The following is an 18,361-nucleotide window of genomic DNA, read 5'->3' as shown; positions in this document are numbered from 1 at the left end:
CTGTTCTTTTTTTTTTCTTTTTTCACAGCAGGGAAGCATTATTTGCTGCTACTTTGCATCTTCCTGTTGACCATCTTACTCTTTACAAGCTGATGACTGAACACAGTCAAGACTGTGTTCAGTCTTCATTTCACCCTGAAGACTGAACACAGTCTTCAGGGTGAAATGATCATGTTCTGTGCTTGCTCACATTGTGCTACAATCGCCCAACTTCTTAACTGTATAAGCAGGGTTGAGCAGTAAGTAGTAGAATAAACGAAAAGACTAACTTGAAAAACTCTGATCGTCTCATTGATTTAGATTATTATATTTGTTTCTAAATAAATGATTAACAAGAAAAAAAAGAAAAAGAAAATGGTGTAGAAACCAGAAATGCTTTACAGAAAACAAACCATTCAGAGTTTGATTTTGGAGTCAACTCCAAAAAGTTTGTAAACCTGAGTGTTGGAGTATCAGAAATCGACACCTGATGCATTGAATCCTAAGCTGAATGACTTTATGTTGCTGATCAACGTTAATAGGTGAATATGCTGTACCTTCCAAGATTGTGCCACAAGAAAAAAATAAGGTCATTGCTAAAAGAGGATGCTTCAGTTGTAGCCTTAATTTCATGCTTAAAATAAACATGAAAACTGTGCTGTAATTTTTTTTTTGGAATGTACTTCTCAGGTCATACTTGTGGATGAAAATGCAATGCAATAAAATGAAAATGGCCTCCTGTTGCTTGATGGGTAGGAGTGATAACGGTTTCCCATCATGTAACATAAAGTTCAGGCAGCTTTAAATACTCTTGAATTTTCCTGACTCCTGCAGATCTCATCAGGTGCTGCTGACATCGGTGACCTCTGCAGCGCAGTGGCTCCCCGGTTCCAGTTCCTCCAAGGACCCACATTCTTTCGCCTACTCAGAAACTATTTGAAGCGCCTGGATGTGGAATAAATCAGTAGAGCCTCAGTCATGTGTCCAGTGTCCTTGTGGTAAAACCATTAAAAGGTACAAGCCCAGATCAATAACAGAACAGTGGGTCTCAGCACCGCAGTGTGGAGATACTAAAAGCTATTCCATGTTCTCATTCTTCAATGCCAGATGGAGAGGAAGCAATGGGAATGTGTATTCCCAACCTTTTCCAAGATTTTTTTCCCCCTCACATTTCCACTGTGAGAAACAATCCAAATGTTTTTTCAGCTTGTCCTCGTGAATATTAAATACATAATTGGATCTTTTTACTTTCCTAGAAGGTCCATGTTACTAGTTTAAGTCTTCAGCATTTATGACGTTCAGTTCTTTGCTTTCTGAAAATCTAAAAAGGCAGGAAACAATTGTTACCTGATTTTCTTTTCTCAACTAGAAAAATGATTGTAACACCAATAACTAAGCTGAGTTATCACTGCTGTTTGCCAATAATCTGACTGATAAGATGCCTCATCTGATCATTTAATAAGATCTACTGATATAGTAAGAAGGACAAATAAAAAAAATGCACAGCCTACCAAACAAACTGGAAGTCTTTCTTACAGGAAAATGATCAGCTTTAAGCTGTTACTTTAGAAAGAACATTTTGGAAAAGAAAATTACACCAGCATGCTCTGATGGGGAAAACAGAAGACCCTGTGAAGCAAACCAAAAGGAGGGAAAAAAGGACTTGGGACCTGAACCTGCCGCAGAGAGGAATGCCGACTGCAGCATCAATGCTCCCGGTGGACAATAAAACAACAAACAAAAGTTGGATTGTCTTCAAAATTTGACATGGTTGAGACAGGGAAACAATCAATCAGGGTTTGGAAAAACAGAGAAAAAAGCAACCTGTCCTCAGGTTTCCATTCATGCGTGCAACAGCACAAGTAACATAGAGATTCAGCAACTGTGAAGACACTTGTACTGTAAGTCAGACTTCCCGCACTTCCGCATAGTAAATCATCCAATACCAGCAGAAAATAACCTATCAGACAATGTTGCTTGCTGTTATCAAAACCATCTTGACTAACAGGATCCAGTCTACTGTCCAGAACTTCTATTCTCAAAAGTACTTTGAAAACACACAAGACATCTTTAGCGAGAATCAGATGGTTTCTGTCATAACACTTGTGTGGCCGTGGTCTCCTAATTTCATGCAGACCCATGCACCAGTTTGACTTCAAGCAAAAGTCTGATCTAACAGAGTTAGACAGAGTGGCGTTCAAAAGGAGGCCAAATGCAACTTTTTCAGAGCCAGCTGCGACGTTTCAGCACAGAGTTAGAGCTGCTAAATCCAGACTGGAGAGATTGAAAGCAGCTGGTCAGGCGACCCAACAGCACACAGCAGGGTGTACAACCACAACTTGGCAGGAACACCAAAGACACTAATAGTTCAAGAGACCAAATGATAATAAGTGTTGAAAAGAAGGGACAGAGCAAGATCCTTATAAGTCCCGAATTCTGAGGTATTATTCTCAGTGTGGCAAATCGTAGATGAACTCTTTGACATGTGTCTGTTACCTTGGAAAGTCCACGTTCAGGTCATCCAGGAACCTCATCTGCTTAAAGATATCCTCATGTAATGGTGATTGTTTGATGGAGATTAAACATAGAACAGTAGGCAGACATTTTCCAAGGAGTTATGTCAACTTATTAGGCAAGTTCTTCTGCTGCTTTGACATCGAGCGGTGAAATTTCAATTGTGCTTATCAGCTCCCATGCTTTGTTTGATCTATCAATGCCAAAGGAAAGATGACTGAATATGCAGTCACAGGAAACTTCATTGGGTATACCTGTTCAATTGCCTCTTTACACAAATAGCAAATCAGCTATTTGTGTAATAGCTGATTTGCTATTTGGCTGATTGTGTGATTTCACAATCAAGTTCAAGCATCATGGCTGCTACTGACAAGGTAATTCCACATTTCAAAAAACTCAAGTTTATAGTAACTGCTTTAGGGTTTGGAATAGTATGTATAGTTTCCTCAAGTTTTTCCTTATTTTACTTTAATACCAAAATAACAAATCTAAAAATACAGAAACATATTAGGCTAAATCTGAAAAAACTATATTAAAAATTATTTTAAGTAAAATATCTTAAAAGTCCAAAATAAATCAACATAGATCAATATTCCCAGGTCAATACTGTATCTGTTTTCCTCTATCATAACTGAATGGAAGTGGTGATAAATCTGTCACTGAGGTATGTTAAAGCTCACAAAACAAAAAAAAAGTCTCCCATATTCACTGTAATGTAAGTTTCATCTATCTTGTTTATAATTGCATGAGCAGACCCAAAATAAATACCAGCATGCCAAACGTTTTACAGTAGAGAAATTCTAAGGCGGCCGGGAAAGATTCAGCTCAACAGAGGTTTTGCACAGACTTTCCCTTCTCTGTGGTAAAAACTGACCTGTACACGACAATAGGTGACAGAGAAACCTGGAGATTAATAAAGATTTGGAGCAGGTGGTTTTTAAATGTCACCTTCTGGCCTGATTTTAAAGGAAACAGAAATAAGCATAACATTTTTTCAAGGCTTAAGATTAATTCTTTGAGTTTTATGGAAAACGTTTTGTCCTGCCTGAATTAGAATTATATCCTGTGAATGGTGCCAGGAAATATTTTTTTTTGTACGTCTTAACTTGTATCACATAAAAAATGCAGATGTTCAGAGAGGTTTGTGCAAGAGGTAAGATACTGACTGCCTCATGAACAGAGTCTGGGCATGGGTGCTGCTTGCGTCCTCTTGCGGGTCCCCAAAACCCCGTCCTCTCCCCCATTCCACACACCGACACATGCACGCACACCCCCACACGCACACACACACACACCCGCACACACACACGCACACGCACGCACGCACGCACACACCCACACACACACACACACACACACACACACACACACACACACACACACACACACACAACTTAATCATTAACATTTCCCAAGTGTAGATCAAACACAGAGAACGCTAGCGTTTATATTCTTATAACTTTGTGAAGAAGTTTTCAAAATCTCAGGGCATTTTTCGGGTTTGTTCAATGTGTTTCAGATTAATAAACACTTTTGTCCAGAAATATAAACATTTAATATCTACAGTACACCAGAAAATTAGAAAAGGTTGCCAAAAAGAAATAGAATTACTGACACATTTTTCAGGTGTTCAGTTTGCATTTGCTACTGTTTTATAGGGGGGGATTCAGTAAAGGAACTTGACTGGACGCAGGCACTTGGCTTGAATTCACATAATGAGTCTAGCAGGAGTCAGTGGATAAATCTGTCAGGGGAAATGGGAGAAGGTAAAGTGTTTTACAAAGTGAGAAGACCAAGACCACGGTGGATCACAGCACAAAATGCATAGGAAAGAAGGATGAAAAACAATGGTCATTTCAGATTGTGAACTGTCACCTTGAAGAGTGAAAACCAAAGAGCTCATGTAAAAACAAAAGCGAGGAGCTTTGTCTTTAACAAACATTATTGTGAAATGAACCAAGTAGAGATCTGTTTAAAATCCCTGGCAGTGCAATGACAGGACATTCCCTTCTGGGAAGGTTGAGGAATCAGATGGAATAACTTCTGCAATGTACAGTATGTGTGTGTGTTCATTGGTTTCCAAGCACATGAGAGTAGTGACCAAATATCATCTCCACCGCATTCTGTTTCTACAACAGCTTTCTAAAACTTAAACAACTCTCACCCTGTTAAGTTTGGACAGGCAGGGGACATACAGACAACCAGGTCAGCAAGAGCATACACTGACAACCAATCAGCAACCAAACTTTACACAAAATAATTCATGTACGATCCCTTTACATTTTGTTGTTTAAGGCTGTATAAACGTCAGTGTGTCCTATTTGTATAATATAAAATACTGGCTGTCAGATGGATCAGTTTCTCCAAGCTATCAAAAGGCAGTCACATTCTGGAAATTTTGAAGAAGTTTAACAATTATTAGATTCACTATATTTTGCCTACAATTTTCAGCAAAAACGCTGGTTCACATTGCTCTCCTACAGATTATTCATTGCAAAATATTTCGGATTCGATCAAAGAGCATCTATGAAAACTGTAAAATTTCAGTTGTATTAAAGTATAGATTCAAAAGCCAAGAGTCCATCCTTATTCCCATCAAGTCTAGCCTGCTTTTCATCCACTGTTGAAAAGATCAACACATGATTACAGTAGAATGCTAATACCACCATGTTTCACTGGAGATAGATATAAATGTAAATTATTCTTCTTTCAATTCAAAAGTTGGAAGTACTGTGTGCTTTTGCAGACAAAGTCACAAAAGATGTTGAAGATTGTCGATGTAACGCGACTTTACTAAACTCTTTGGCCAAAGACACCATAAATTCCTGATTTAGCCCATTAAAACCAATTAGTCCCATAAAAAAAAAAGTCTACCTTCAATAGCAACTCCATACTGCAGCATTATCCAATTACAGCTCCATCTAAGATTAGCAATTTAAAAAAGATAAAGCACGAAATTTGAGAAATGCTAATAACAGTTAACGGATGTGTTGTTTTCTGCAAATGTAACTAAGTTCAGTGACGCTAAATCTACAGGTAACTATAAACATTTCATAAAATACGAAAGGTATTGAAAACAACAGCATATTTTTAGTTGGTAAGTATTCTCGTAAGTGGAAATGAAAAACTTACCATACTGGCACCGGGGACCTTTGAAGCCTAATGGACAGTGACAAATACGCTCCCCAGTCTCTGCACATCTCCCACCATTAAGACAGGCATTAGCACTGCACACCCCTGTGGATAATTCAACATCACACACCATCATGTTGCTGATATATTTGGTTCTGTTAACTGGAAACAAGTGAAGCACTTCTTTGCAGAAAGCCGACAATTTTCTAATCAATATTTCCAGTCAATTTATATAAGATATTTGCCGTACATCAATGAGATGCTTATTTACTCACTATGTAGACAGCCCATCTCATTGTCTTTCTGAGCCCAACCGGGACAACATTTATAGACTGTGTGAAAATCCATGCTGTACGCTTGCCTGTATGCTGTGTAGTACGAAGTCCTAAGGAGAAGACTTTCTGTTACATGTACATATTTTTAGAGGCTGTACTGTGGTATTTTGTAAGCATAAAACAATAGTAGTCATTGTTATACAAAGTACATAAGATCAAGTGAGAGAGACTTTAACCCTTTCACATTTTGTCATGTTACCTCCACAGACTTGACTTGATTTAGTTTGAATTTTTGTTTGGCGTAGTGGACCAGTACAAAAGAAACATATGGTTGCATGATTTTTTTCCTTTTTTGATAATCATCTGAAAATGAGACAAAAGACCAATGCACACCATGCTTTTCAAATTATATATATATATTTTTTTAATCTTGAAAGAGATGCATTATGCTTACTCTTTTGTTCTATTTTAAAAAGATTTAAATAAAATACACTGATGACAAAATGTAGAGAAAAAAATTAAAAATTTCCTGGGCATTTTCAGCCTTGATGGAACATTCATCTTGACTACTTGCTTAAGATGGGAACAACTTTGAGAATGGTGTTAAAAGTACATGTGTGTAATGTGATACAAACTGGATTTTTCTTACCTTCTCTCAAATCCCACACACCATCTGCGGCTTGTGCAGCCCTGCTTCCACACCTGCACCGTGCGGGTCAACGCCTGAACACAGGGCTGGAGGACCCCCAACATGGACACCTCCTGGGTGGCGCAAACATTTGGCCTTTGCATTGGGGAAGGTACAGAAAAGAGTGACGTAGCAACACTACAGCAATACTGGTTGGTCACTGTACATGGATGACTTAGTTGTGAGATCCCTCTGGTCATCTTACAGACAGACTGGTCATCTTACAGACAGACAGGTCATCTTACAGACAGACAGACAGACAGACAGACAGACAGACAGACAGATAGATAGATAGATAGATAGATAGATAGATAGATAGATAGATAGATAGATAGATAGATAGATAGATAGATAGATAGATAGATAGATAGATAGATAGATAGATAGATAGATGCAGTTCATGCCTGCATAAATCATTGTACAAACATAAACTCCAGACAACTGTGTTTAGTTAGCTCGAATTCATTTGTGTTGTAATTTCGGCCACCTTACAACGACTGGCTGCCTCCACGAGGCATCTGGCTTCAATAAAGCTTGAAGTTAATTAGAGGAAGTACTGTGGTTGTCCCCTAATGAAAAGAAGCCTCCTTTAATATATCGGACAGTTTATTTGAAATTGGAACTCAGTGGTAGAGTGCCACATGGATAAAGAAACAAAAAGTAGCATTCCACTGGAAGTGAACGATGTAAAACTGCTGCTGTGTGTACAGTACATATCCTATCTTCCGTGGGACCTGAAATGGAGACCCCTAGTGGGCAGACCACACATAAAGGACACAAACAAAAGTTATTTCCAAAAAATAGTCATGTATTCGTCTATCAAAATTCAGCGTGCCTCCTGATTTATTTCATTCGTGTATATCGCATGTTAAAGCAGAATTTTCTCATTCACCTGGGAAGTCACCAATTAGCGTCGGAAACTAGCTAACATCTTACTTACATGCCAAGCTGCAGGTCTGCAGATGATGCGAAGTGCATAGCGCTGAATAATTTCACACATATATAGAAAATCTTTGGAAACATAGTTCCAGCTGCTTACAGACACGTTGTTGAAGATTCAGCTGTGCAGACTAAAAAAAAAAAGAAAAAAAAAAAAGCCCGTTAAATCCAAAACATTCTGACAAAATTATGGAAGTCCACGTTCAAGCTCAAGAGATTTTTTGGCTAACATGGAGTGATGTTTTTGATTTGATTCCCGGTTCATGCTACTGATTAGGTGAAGGGGAGACTCTCTGAGTCTTTGAGAGCCTCTGTGTTAAATGCACCACCCACAAACACCCAGGATGGTGGGGGCCAAAAGGGAGGGGAGGGGGGAGGACGCTGAATGTGCCTGCTTTGTTGTCGCAGCCTGTTTTCTTATCTTTTTTTTCTTCCTTTTTTTTTACAGTGTATTACAGAAGGTTGTGCTTATTCGACATTGAACTCTTTGCATGCATTCTGGTTAGTTTCTTTATTTTCTTGTGTGTGTGTGTGTGTGTGTGTGTGTGTGTGTGTGTGTGTGTGTGTGTGTGTGTGTGTGTGTGTGTGTGTGTGTGTGCGTGCGTGCGTGCGTGCGTGCGTGCGTGCGTGCGTGTGTGTGTGTGTGTGTGTGTGTGTGTTTTGTTAAGATAAACTTAATTTTCAACCTTTATATCCACCTGCACACTTTTCAGAGGTTATCTTGACATTTTAATTAACAGTGTCATCTGAAAGCCATACAAAGTTGGAGAATTAAATTTAATTATATTTAGACTTATAGTCTCAAGTAATAGCTTGGTTTATGTGGGTATGAGATTAATATGAGATTTGGTAAATCTGAAATAAAATTTATTATTAAGAAATAAAGCCATTCTGGCAGCAGATTTTTGGAGGAGTGGACTAAATGTTATCCCATACAACAGACAGTAAGGAGAATGCAATTTAGAGTAAAATCAGCTATAACAAGGTTGTGTTGTGATTAGGACAAACAGGGTTAAATAAAACTTTACATTTGATGGGTAAACATCCAACAGGTAAACGTGATTGTGGCATCAACATGCTGTTTCCTGTATATTCTACTGGAAACAGCAGAACATACAATAAGTCAATGTGAAAAGTTAAAAACAAGAATTAAAGAAACATGGCGTGACGACATTATTAGTCTAGACACAAAAAGACCAATAAAGCATTTCCTTATTATTTTCAAAGGAAAATGGATTGAATGAATATATAACTTACGCTAAGTTATACACTCCAATACAGTAGATGGCGATAATGTATCTTCACGTTGGATGCTATCCGCAAGAAAAAAAAATCAAGAATAACAAGAAACATTTCCTGTTTAAAGTAGAAACAGGGCAAGGAGCGAGAGGAACCTCCTCTCTCATATGAATACAAAGAGATGTTAAACAGCTATACTATTTGGAATTTTTGTTCCTAACCTAATACGTTGGAACACCAACAGAAGTCCCTTCCTGGTTTTATTTAATAAATACGTTTTTAGAGAGGTCGCTGCGTTAGCCAACATTTAGAATGGTAAGTAACCGCGCTAAAGTGTTAGCTCGAAATGGCGAGGAGGCTAAGTTGTTTTCTCACTCTCGATCATATTTCTGGTCAAGACAGATGCACGTACTTAATAAATATTGTGGACGTTAGTTTGCTACTGGTAAAATATGTTTTTTTATTTTCTGGTATTGATAAGTCGGTGCTAGCTTAATGCTAGGCAGCATAAATTTCTTGCAATAGTCGAAGCGGTTTGGTCGTTTTTTTTTTGTTTTTTTTCTGCTTTTGTCATATGATAGCATCACGAGACTGAGGTTTCCAACAGAGCAACATTGGACTGTTTAAAAATAAACAAACCACGTCAACAATCTCTGTCAACGTACAACAACAGCTGAGAAATGAAAGTACTGCTAAAACCACTTTTTATGAGTCAACAGCTCCTCCTGTTTGGATTCCACAGAGTCAAATGAGCGGAGCAGCATTTCCATCCCCGACTGTAGAGATGGCGGAGATAAACCGCATTCAGTATGAGCTGGAGTACACCGAGGGGATCAGCCAGAAGATGCGCATCCCGCAGAAGCTCAAAGTGGCTCCTCATTCACACGAAGAGCCCGGCGATGGTTTACAGGAAGTGCCCCCCAGCGTCATAATGCAAGTGCCAGACAGGATCGTGATTGCAGGTTGGTGTATATTATTTGTGCCTCGCCGCTTTATTACTAAGAGTTTAACATTTTAGTATCAGTATTTTAGTATGGATTTCTGAGTGAGAACCTACAGATGAACGTAAAATCATTTGAAAAGGAAACAAACAAACAAACACTGGTTGACAGTTTATTTTGTTTGTATCAGAGTTTGAAAATGGATATGTGGTTCTTAAAATTTGACTAGCTTAGTTGGAAGCAAAGCATTGAATCTGCAGTGTTTAACTTTCTTTGAAATGCATGATAAACACACAATGCAGTCGCAGTTGGACAAGTGTTAAAGATTTTTAAGCATGTCTTCTTTAAGTTTGTCCATACACAAAAAAGCCATAAAATAGTTATTTACTATTATTTAAATGATTTGTGCAACATCCAGCCACTGTATCACCATTTTTAAGAGCAGATTGTACTTACTCGAACGTTGTGTATAAAAATTGGCAAGATTTGAAACTTGGAATTTAGAGATGGGAAGATGTGTAAAAAGATGTTGCTATGTCTAACAATCTGCACCTTTCAGCTTGTGCTGCACATTGTATCAAAAATATATCTTAATTTGCAATATATTTTGTGCAATATTAATATCGCAGAACTCTTTTTGGAAGGCAACATTTATCATAGTGTCAGAAATGTATGTTTAGATTCTGCTTTTTGATGGAGTGTCACTTTATCAGGTGTCCACGCCTATCACAGATAATAGTACCCAAGAGAATAAAGGTCACAGAGATAGTTGGAAAGCTTGCAATGTCAATTACGAAGGAGAGGAGAATGTGTTTTTATTACAGTTGATATTTAACAATAATACTGCCAGCCAATGATACCCTTATCCTTGTTCCAACTACTTACAAACAACACAGAGCCAAAAGTCGAAGGTCCAGGCATTTTCCTACCCTATGCTTTGGGGCTATTTTGTTTTATTCGTCATATCATGTCAGCTGCTAAAAACTGAAAATGAAACAGAGATACTGGCATGCCACTTTCTAATGCAGAACACAATGACTTACATGTTTTGGGGTTGGTGCTGATTGTTTAGCTTTACTTTGTGATTTGTCAGGAGATGCAGATGCAGACGCCCACTTCCCCAGACCCAGAGACTTAGACCTCATCCAGTCAACACCCCTTGAAACTCTGGCGCTGAAAACTCCTCCCAGAGTCCTGACCCTCAGTGATCGACCCCTGGACTTCTTGGAAGAAGAGCATCAGACAGCTCCAGACACTGAGGAGGTGGTAGGGCATAAGCTTATAAGTTGCACATCTTATAAGTACAAAGGGCTCGCGATTCTACTTGGTGTCGCAACATCATTGCTTCAAAACATAAATCGGCTGTCTTCATTTTTCTTGTCATAGGTGCAGCCCCAGGGACGTTTAAGGCGGGAGCGTTCTGCCAGTGAGAATGCAGCCGTCCGCCAACTAACTCATAATGAATCTGCGTAAGTATTTTGCCACAGATGCCATCATTAGCTAAGCTCTGTCTTAGCTCTGCTGAGGTTTGCATGTAGTAGCAAGCCGTGTCGTTCTTCTAGCTCTTACTTTTTATTTGGTCCACTCTCATCTTCCATCCGGTCACCCGTGGCTGCATCTCGTCTGCCAGAACGTCTGCTGCTTGCAGACAAATAATGAAAGCGGCCTGTCTTGTCAGTTTTCATTATTAATATTGTATACGTCAATGATTTAAAAGCTTTGGTTTTATTATGTGTACTTTGATTAGACGGGTTGGTTGTGGCGAAGAGTAAAAGCCTGTGAAGGGAAGACGTTTTCTCCTCCAGATTCTTTTCTGCAGCACAGCATCATGTGGCATGAAGTTCATCAAGTTGCTTTCACGTCACGAGAGAGGGATTAGCCTGTTTCTGTTCGTGTTGAGCGCTTTTGCTAAAATGGCTGACAGGTCTCCGTCGCTGCTTCTTTTCTTTGCATTGATCTGCCTTAAGTTTTTATACAGACCGTGGGGGGTTGTACCTTTTCCTTATTTCTCTCCCTTTCCTTCCTCTTCTTCTGCCCTTTTCCCTTCTTTCCCTTCAAATTTGATCCCTGTAATGGTGGGCACTGAGCAGTACAACTTCGCACCCCCCGACCACTAACCAGTCACGCCCTTCCCTCAACATGGCTGAAGAGCACAACGTGTACAGCGCTAGCGGTGTTCTGTCTTTCATCCAGTCCACTACACGTCGGGCCTATCAGCAGGTCCTGGAGGTCTTGGATGAGAACCCACGCAGGTGACCTCCCAACTAACTGGTCATTTGTTTTGTAAAGAGTATTGCCAGCGAGTCAAATGCAAACTTCTTTAAATGTTTTCCCAGCAGCTTATTCCAATTTTTGCTGATGCTGATTTTATGCTCTTTTCCACGATTGACGGATTTTTTTATTTATTTATTTTTTTTTTTTAGCACTGGCGATTTATAATAATAAAAATATGTCCTGGGATACAGATAATGGTAATAAGAATATTAAGTAGTTTCTGAAAATAATAAAAGAAGACATGGCTGATGACTTGAGCTTACAGCTTGAGGCTTGTAATAAAGCCAGTTCTTCTGCAAGTATTAAAGTCATGTGATTAAGAGAGCAGTCGTCAGGTTTCCTGGCAGTGAACGCTGAGTCAGTCATCAGACTTCATATTTACCTTTGAAGGAAGGTGAACAGTCACTTTTGAGAAATCAGCTCCATTAATCTAAAGAGCGTCAAGTATAAAAAGTGTAGTTCTCAATTTTCAACTTAAATTCAGAACTTGTCACATACCAAAGGTCTGTGGCAAAATATAAGTAACTTTGCATACGTTAGAAAAAGTACCTTTTTTTAAAATTTGTACTAACGTTTTGGCTCTCGCGTTCCTCTCGGTTCCCTCATCCCGAGTCTAGCGTAGGTTCACTCGAGGTGAAAACACAAACACTTCATCTTCAGCCCCGCCTCCGACTCTGCCTTGTGTACAGTATGGGAGAGGCTTCTTAAAATGCTTCCCACATGTGATCTCTCCTCCAGTAACATATTAGGAGTTCTCGTGTTAACTATAACATCGTAGAATGTCTAGCAAGCTCCGTCTTGTGGGCTCTAGTGGCATGGGTGGTATGTGCAACACTGTGTTTTTCTAGATCTCTTTTTCCCTTCTCCCTTCTCTGTGTTTCCCCACATCTTTAGCAAACCGTCTCTGCGAGGGGGGTCAGGTTTGAGCTCCAACCCCTTGCCTGATTCCAGGTAACTTCACCTGGCACTTCATATTTTCCTCCTCTTTCCCTGTCCTTAACCTTTCTTGGCTCTACTACTCATTGTGTTTTAAAATGAGGTCCAGTAATTCTCAGCCACGGCATTATGTTTACCTGAAATATATAGTCTAAAATGTTACTACTAGGAGCCGTGGATGGTTTGGTTTTTAAAAAAAAAAAATGTAAAAAGATTGTTTTTGTTTGTTTTTTAAGGTTTGCATTGTCGACAACTGAAAGTGCCCTGGAAGGGCCAGCGGATGACATGACGGCAGTCGACGCGACCACACTTCGGCGCCAGGTTAGCTTTAACAAATATTTTATTGCAGGTGACTGAAATTTTTAGAAACAGTAGAAAACGATTTGCTTTTTTTAAAAAATGTGTCTCAACAGCTCATCAAGTTGAACAAGAGACTCAAACACTTGGAAGACGAGAACAAGGAGAGAGCAAAGCGAGAGATGATTATGTACTCGATCAGTGTTGCTTTCTGGCTCGTTAACACCTGGGTGTGGTTGCGGCGTTAGAGCTGGTCTGTATTCAATATATTGAATATTAGCTACTTCGCTGCATTTTGTCCTTGTGTTAAAATATTTTGGGATTTATGAGACATAACCTGCACAGGAATGATATTCTGGGTTTTGTTTATTTAACACATGTACAGTTTTATTTTTCTACTCTTATTTCATCCTGTCCATGTTTTTTTTGTTTGTTTGTTTGTTCTTGTTTTGCTTTTATTCCAAACTTTTCTGCCCAGTCATAAATGATTTGTAAATATTTGTTTATGGCACCTAAAGCTGTGGGAGGACATACTGAAGCAGGACGGCATTGGTCTTAACCTACAACGTGGAGACATTTGCTATGTGGTAACATGTGAAATATTTATTGCAGGGGGAGTAATATGTGACATCACCTAGGAAATGTAATGTAAAATAATTAAAGTAATACATGCAAAGCATTTTCTTGTTTTTATTGATGTCCGAACTAGATAAAAAAAAACATTGTAAATTTGCTGTTACACAAAAAAGTCCACATGAACTTTTGCTTTTGTAAGTCTTGAAAAAGGGGTACCTGCAAGAAGTTGAATCAGTTAAAAATTGGATTTCTTTCACCAAATGTGCTGAAACGTATCAAACAAGCTGAATTTCAACTCTTTATGTGAGAGTCATTTCCAGTTGCATCCTAAAGGCCACATTTGACTGTCAGATAAACGTTTTGTAATTTCAAATATTGCAGGAGGCCAATTTTGTATAAAAAAAAAAACAAAATATGTTTACATCTAAAGGTATCAGTTCACTTACTCAATCAAACATTGTTTCTCTGAGGAAGGTTGATTGGATCCTGGATAGTGAGTAAGCCAATCATCATCATCTTCTGGATAGAGCAGTGATGAATCGTTAGGGAGCCCAGTTGATTTGTTGCAGTCACCTGGAAACGGCGAGGACGTTCCGTCATGGCTGAGACCGAAGATGCCCCCGCCCTGATTCTCAGTCGGTGTCTCTTCATCGCCATCTCCTGATATGACTTCTATTTTTGGTTTGAAGTCCTGCTGATGGGATATTCCGGGGAAGTCTTCTGTATCCACGTCTTCCAAGTCGGGCAGCTCGTCAATACGCAGTGACTGGCTTATGGGAAGGTGGATGGTTTCCAGCTGCTCTCCGTCCTCCAGCTCTGTAACTAACGGTCCAGGACCATGTAACGGTACAAGCTCATCTTCTTCTGAAAGACCGGGAGAAACCTGCGTAGGCTGTGTGTTTTCAGACAACTTATGCTCTCTGTCCTTTGTTAACTTGTGATTTTCTTCTCCCACATTTATCTGCAGTATCTGTCCACCTTGTACAGAGTTCGCCCAGACATTCTCTCCTGTGTCGTGCTTGATTTGAAACTGATCATCATTTTCTGTATCAAACTTGTCCTCCTCCGGCTCTTCTGCGTTGAGATCTCTGTCGTTTGCCTCACTTTTGTCAACCTTCAAATCTTCCTGGCTGCCCTCCGTAAAGATCTGGACATCCTCTCCTTCAGAGGGAGACAAAGTCTCCGTGTTTTCTTCACTAGCCATGACTGAAGTAGGAGCTGTCTCAATTTTCCCTAAAAGAAAAGTAATTATACAGTTAAACGTTACATTTTTCCAAATAACTGTTCAAATCAAAGCTGAACAATGCTCACCTTCCGCTTGCAACTCTCGCAGGCGTTTTTTCTCCAGGGCTTTCTCACGGATTTTCGCCAATTCATCCAAGCTGTCCTGGATTTTCCTTCTCTCCCGTGACACCCATGCCGCTCTCTCCTTCCACTCCCCCTCCAGCCCGTCCTTGGCCCACGCCTCTGCACATGCCCTGTCTTTGGGGAACACGGGCCGGTCATCGAGGAAGGTGAGCTGCTTAAGGTGGATAATCAGGGTCTTCCTGTAGTTTGGGATTTTCCTCACCACCTCATTTCCCATCAGGTTCAGCACCCTCAGTTCTGGCATTGCCTCCAACACGGAGACAATCTCAGGGTCGTGTAACAGATTGTGAGACAGGTCCAACACGTTGATGGCCATGCACTCGCCCAGATGCTCTACGTCCTTCGCACTCTCCAGTTTGTTGTGGGATATTTGTAGAGTGCTGAGTTCAGGAAGGCAGGAGATGTTCTCTATCATGTGGATGTAGTTGTTGGAGACGTTCAGGGTGCAGAGTTTCTTCATGGGTTCCAGGTTTTCCAGCTTGCAAATGAGGTTCTGGTGCAGGAACAAGCAGCGAAGGTCAGTCTGAGCATCCAGGTTCTCAATCCTCTGGAGACCATTGCTTTCCAGCCAGAGACATTTGAGCCCTGTGTATTCTTCCAGGTTCTCAATCTTGGAGAAACCCTTAAAATGCAGGTACAGTGTGTCATTCAAGCTAGGTGTGGAGTACAGTTTGTTCTTCTTGCAGAGGTCTTTGAGGAACTTCTTGGTCATCCTTGGCTCTGAATGTTTTTCCTCTTGCACTGAGGTCTGCCACTGGTATCTATTTTTATTTTTTTCTTCAAATGTATTTTGAAGCCCACCTGATCCGTTTCTGCCAGAAGTATCATCGGTGTTTTGTCTTTCCGTTGCGTTTTCTGTTGTCACCTTATCGTCCATCCTCTTCACATTCGGGTAATTCCCCCCAAAAATATATTTAAATAAATCCGCAGACGAAATTTGAAAAAAAGTATCAGTTGCGGAAATGTAGTGAAGCACTGGCCAAACTGGATAACTATCTGGCAATCCGCTTTGTTTGTCAACGTTAATTATGGTTTACGTTGGTTTCCATGGTTACTCCCCGACAGAGAGTTCTGTTCGCGTCGGACACTTATCAGTGTAACACACTCCACTGGTAGGAGGAAACATGGCGGCGGGCTACACGTTAAAACGCGGCGTGCTAACATTTAGGCTGCAGTGTCAGCTCGTTTCCAGAAGCCCTTCACTGACACAGGTTAGGGAGAAGAAACGATGGATGAGAGCTTACACATATATTATGGCGAAGAAGTTACAGCTCGAAGGACCTCCGCCACCGAAGCCACGGTGACTGACATTTAGCTAATGCTAAAGAGCATCTCAAGGCCAATCGTTTAGGAGCCTAATATGGCATTGTTTTTCATTAGTAGAAAAAAAGAATGGTGAGGTAGAGAAAGTATCTACTTTTTTTTAGCTTTAGATTGCAGAAACAATTTGTTGCTCACACAACCTTAATGAGGGCAAAAACGTTCATTATATGTATGATATTTCCAGCTCTTCAGCAGGTCCAGTTGCTCATTTTGCCAACATTTTCGAATGACATTGCAATATTTATGGAAAACACTGTCTTCTCTTCCTCATCTCCTTCAGGTGGCAACAGCCTAATTGGGATTACCATTCAGAGGTTCAGGCTTTCAGTTCCCGTCTCCATGAAAACTTCTCTCTGCAGTTACTTAAAACAGCCTTCGTCAATCCGTGTTACCTGCAGGCGGAGCAGGAGAGGAGAAAAAAGCTGGAGGTTGACTCTGAGACCACGGCCTTGGTTCTGAAAGACAATCTTCAGCTGAGCAAAAAGGGAGAAGGCCTGACTAAAAGCATCCTGACCGACTGGTGCAGGGCAAGCTTTCCTAGTCTGCCACATGAGGGGGTTGAGTGCATTGTGGGGCACCTTAGCAGTCTGTCAGTTGTGACTTATGTTGCAAGAAATCTTGGCATAGAGGATCTTACAATGAGTGCAGAATTCCCTGTTCCGGACGAGGTGCTGAACTCCACTTTCATGGCGGTGATCGGCGCTCTGGAGGAAAGCAGTGGGGCAGAGCGAGCTGCATTCTTTCTCAGAGTAAGGAACTTGTTGGTGCTTGTTTCTTTTTTAAATTAATCGTTTTAAGGTTGTTTTTACAGTAAATGATCCTCATGCCCAACTTCTCTGCTACCCCCACAGGATTTCCTATTGACTCAGCTGATAGGAAAGGACCTGTTTGATATGTGGACTGTGGTGAATCCAATGGGACTGCTGGTGGAGGAACTTGCAAAGAGAAATATTCCTCTGCCAGAACCTCGTCTCATCAGGTCTGCAGGAGCCAGTACTGTTCTCCCGCTCTACTTTGTCGGCTTGTACAGGTACATGTGCAATCATGCGTGCTGTTTTTGCTGCCTATTGTCATTTGAATGTGAGATTCCTAGAAATAATTTACGTATGCATCATGTTCCTGCTTTGCTTATTTTCTGATTCATCTAGTGGCACAAAACTCCTGGCTCAAGGTCCAGGTGAGACGCTTGTCGGAGCTGAGGAGGAAGCGGCACGTGTGGCTCTACGGAAACTTTATGGCTTCGCTGAGAACCGCAGACCCTTTGACTTCTCTCCACAACAGCAACATCAGCGGACGTTACTTCAGTCAGTCAGTCAGTAGCAACTGACAAGTTAATAAAGATCTTAAATCACTATGAATCTAATAGGGGACAAAGTTGCAGGTGTTACACGGCATAGACTTTCAACAGGTTATAATTAAACTTGAGTCCACTTTTCAGGATTTACTATATTTGGATTTCAAATGTCATTACCACAGAGAAATAAGAACACCAGAGGTCATCTGTTGAACATAAGGAGTGTAAGCCTGTCAGAATAGTACAATGCCTGAAATAGACCTGACATTTAGCTTTCCTGTAAATAATGCAGCTGCTCTGTTGTGTGCTTTGTACTGTGATACAACTCACATGTAATAAAATGTTTGTGTGAATGTATGATTGCTGTGATTCTGTTCATTTTCAGTTCCTGCTTAATATAGATGATATTTGTATTTACTTGCCATAAATCTAGTTCGCTGATTCTAAAGTGTTAACATGTCAAATAGTGAGTATATACCTCACACAAAGAGCAGGAATAACTTAACACCACTTATGACTTGCAAAAGTGTTAATCCTCTGAACCTTTACTTATTTTTGGCACAATGCAATCTCAATCGACAGTGTT

The 18,361-nt window shown here is 40.2% G+C and overlaps 4 protein-coding genes across 9 annotated transcripts in view; 2 read left to right on the top strand and 2 right to left on the bottom strand.

Moving 5' to 3' along the window:
• Nucleotides 1–8,886, bottom strand: part of egfem1 (EGF-like and EMI domain containing 1) — a 46,702-nt gene extending 37,816 nt beyond the window's left edge. Inside the window, exons 1-5 of one of the 2 annotated variants that reach the window (XM_008425378.2) lie at nt 8,785–8,886; nt 7,529–7,658; nt 6,550–6,684; nt 5,901–6,010; nt 5,626–5,730 (exon numbers count right to left, since the gene is read on the bottom strand). In XM_008425378.2, coding sequence (XP_008423600.2) covers nt 5,626–5,730; nt 5,901–6,010; nt 6,550–6,684; nt 7,529–7,611 — 433 coding nt within the window. In that variant the 5' untranslated portion in view covers nt 7,612–7,658; nt 8,785–8,886. Of the gene's footprint in view, nt 1–5,625; nt 5,731–5,900; nt 6,011–6,549; nt 6,685–7,528; nt 8,028–8,784 lie in introns of those variants that run through there. The other variant, XM_081614953.1, reaches the window with a different exon arrangement.
• Nucleotides 8,887–8,900: 14 nt separating this feature from the next.
• On the top strand, nt 8,901–13,893 carry mffa (mitochondrial fission factor a). 5 transcript variants are annotated; one of them, XM_008425374.2, is made up of 8 exons: nt 8,901–9,081; nt 9,509–9,728; nt 10,801–10,970; nt 11,094–11,176; nt 11,798–11,959; nt 12,876–12,932; nt 13,154–13,238; nt 13,331–13,893. In XM_008425374.2, the coding sequence occupies exons 1-8, from the start codon at nt 9,079–9,081 to the stop codon at nt 13,460–13,462; spliced, it is 912 nt and encodes a 303-aa protein (XP_008423596.1). In that variant the 5' UTR covers nt 8,901–9,078; the 3' UTR covers nt 13,463–13,893. The 5 variants fall into 5 exon arrangements, with proteins under 5 accessions (XP_008423596.1, XP_017163804.1, XP_008423595.1 ...); XM_008425373.3 differs by having other exon boundaries at nt 8,903–9,081; nt 10,801–10,973; XM_017308315.1 differs by lacking the exon at nt 11,798–11,959 and having other exon boundaries at nt 10,801–10,973.
• On the bottom strand, nt 13,891–16,263 carry dnaaf1 (dynein axonemal assembly factor 1). The gene is made up of 2 exons (XM_008425372.2): nt 15,102–16,263; nt 13,891–15,023 (listed from the first exon to the last, which is right to left on the bottom strand). Exons 1-2 carry the CDS (start codon nt 16,033–16,035, stop codon nt 14,233–14,235), a joined length of 1,725 nt encoding a protein of 574 aa, XP_008423594.1. The 5' UTR covers nt 16,036–16,263; the 3' UTR covers nt 13,891–14,232.
• On the top strand, nt 16,252–18,132 carry mrpl44 (mitochondrial ribosomal protein L44). Its single transcript, XM_008425369.3, has 4 exons — nt 16,252–16,458; nt 16,762–17,230; nt 17,333–17,511; nt 17,630–18,132. Exons 1-4 carry the CDS (start codon nt 16,283–16,285, stop codon nt 17,799–17,801), a joined length of 996 nt encoding a protein of 331 aa, XP_008423591.2. The 5' UTR covers nt 16,252–16,282; the 3' UTR covers nt 17,802–18,132.
• The last annotated feature ends 229 nt before the right edge of the window (nt 18,133–18,361 follow it).

Source organism: Poecilia reticulata, chromosome 13, assembly GCF_904066995.2.
Source record: "Poecilia reticulata chromosome 13, P_reticulata-male-v2, whole genome shotgun sequence".
Taxonomy (NCBI): Eukaryota; Metazoa; Chordata; class Actinopteri; order Cyprinodontiformes; family Poeciliidae; genus Poecilia; species Poecilia reticulata.
The sequence above is the reverse complement of the archived record's forward strand: the minus strand, read 5'-3'. Positions and strand labels throughout refer to the sequence as shown.

What these genes read in the sequence shown, in the direction of transcription:
- mffa (XM_008425373.3), top strand. An exon ending in AGACAGGATCGTGATTGCAG is followed by an intron (nt 9,729 to 10,800) that starts GTTGGTGTATAT and finishes GTGATTTGTCAG; the next exon opens with GAGATGCAGATGCAGACGCC. An exon ending in CGACCACACTTCGGCGCCAG is followed by an intron (nt 13,239 to 13,330) that starts GTTAGCTTTAAC and finishes GTGTCTCAACAG; the next exon opens with CTCATCAAGTTGAACAAGAG.
- dnaaf1 (XM_008425372.2), bottom strand. Translation starts at nt 16,035, where the DNA reads ATGGACGATAAGGTGACAACAGAAAACGCAACGGAAAGACAAAACACC. An exon ending in GCGAGAGTTGCAAGCGGAAG is followed by an intron (nt 15,024 to 15,101) that starts GTGAGCATTGTT and finishes CTTTTCTTTTAG; the next exon opens with GGAAAATTGAGACAGCTCCT.
- mrpl44 (XM_008425369.3), top strand. Translation starts at nt 16,283, where the DNA reads ATGGCGGCGGGCTACACGTTAAAACGCGGCGTGCTAACATTTAGGCTG. An exon ending in CCTCCGCCACCGAAGCCACG is followed by an intron (nt 16,459 to 16,761) that starts GTGACTGACATT and finishes CATCTCCTTCAG; the next exon opens with GTGGCAACAGCCTAATTGGG. An exon ending in TACTTTGTCGGCTTGTACAG is followed by an intron (nt 17,512 to 17,629) that starts GTACATGTGCAA and finishes TGATTCATCTAG; the next exon opens with TGGCACAAAACTCCTGGCTC.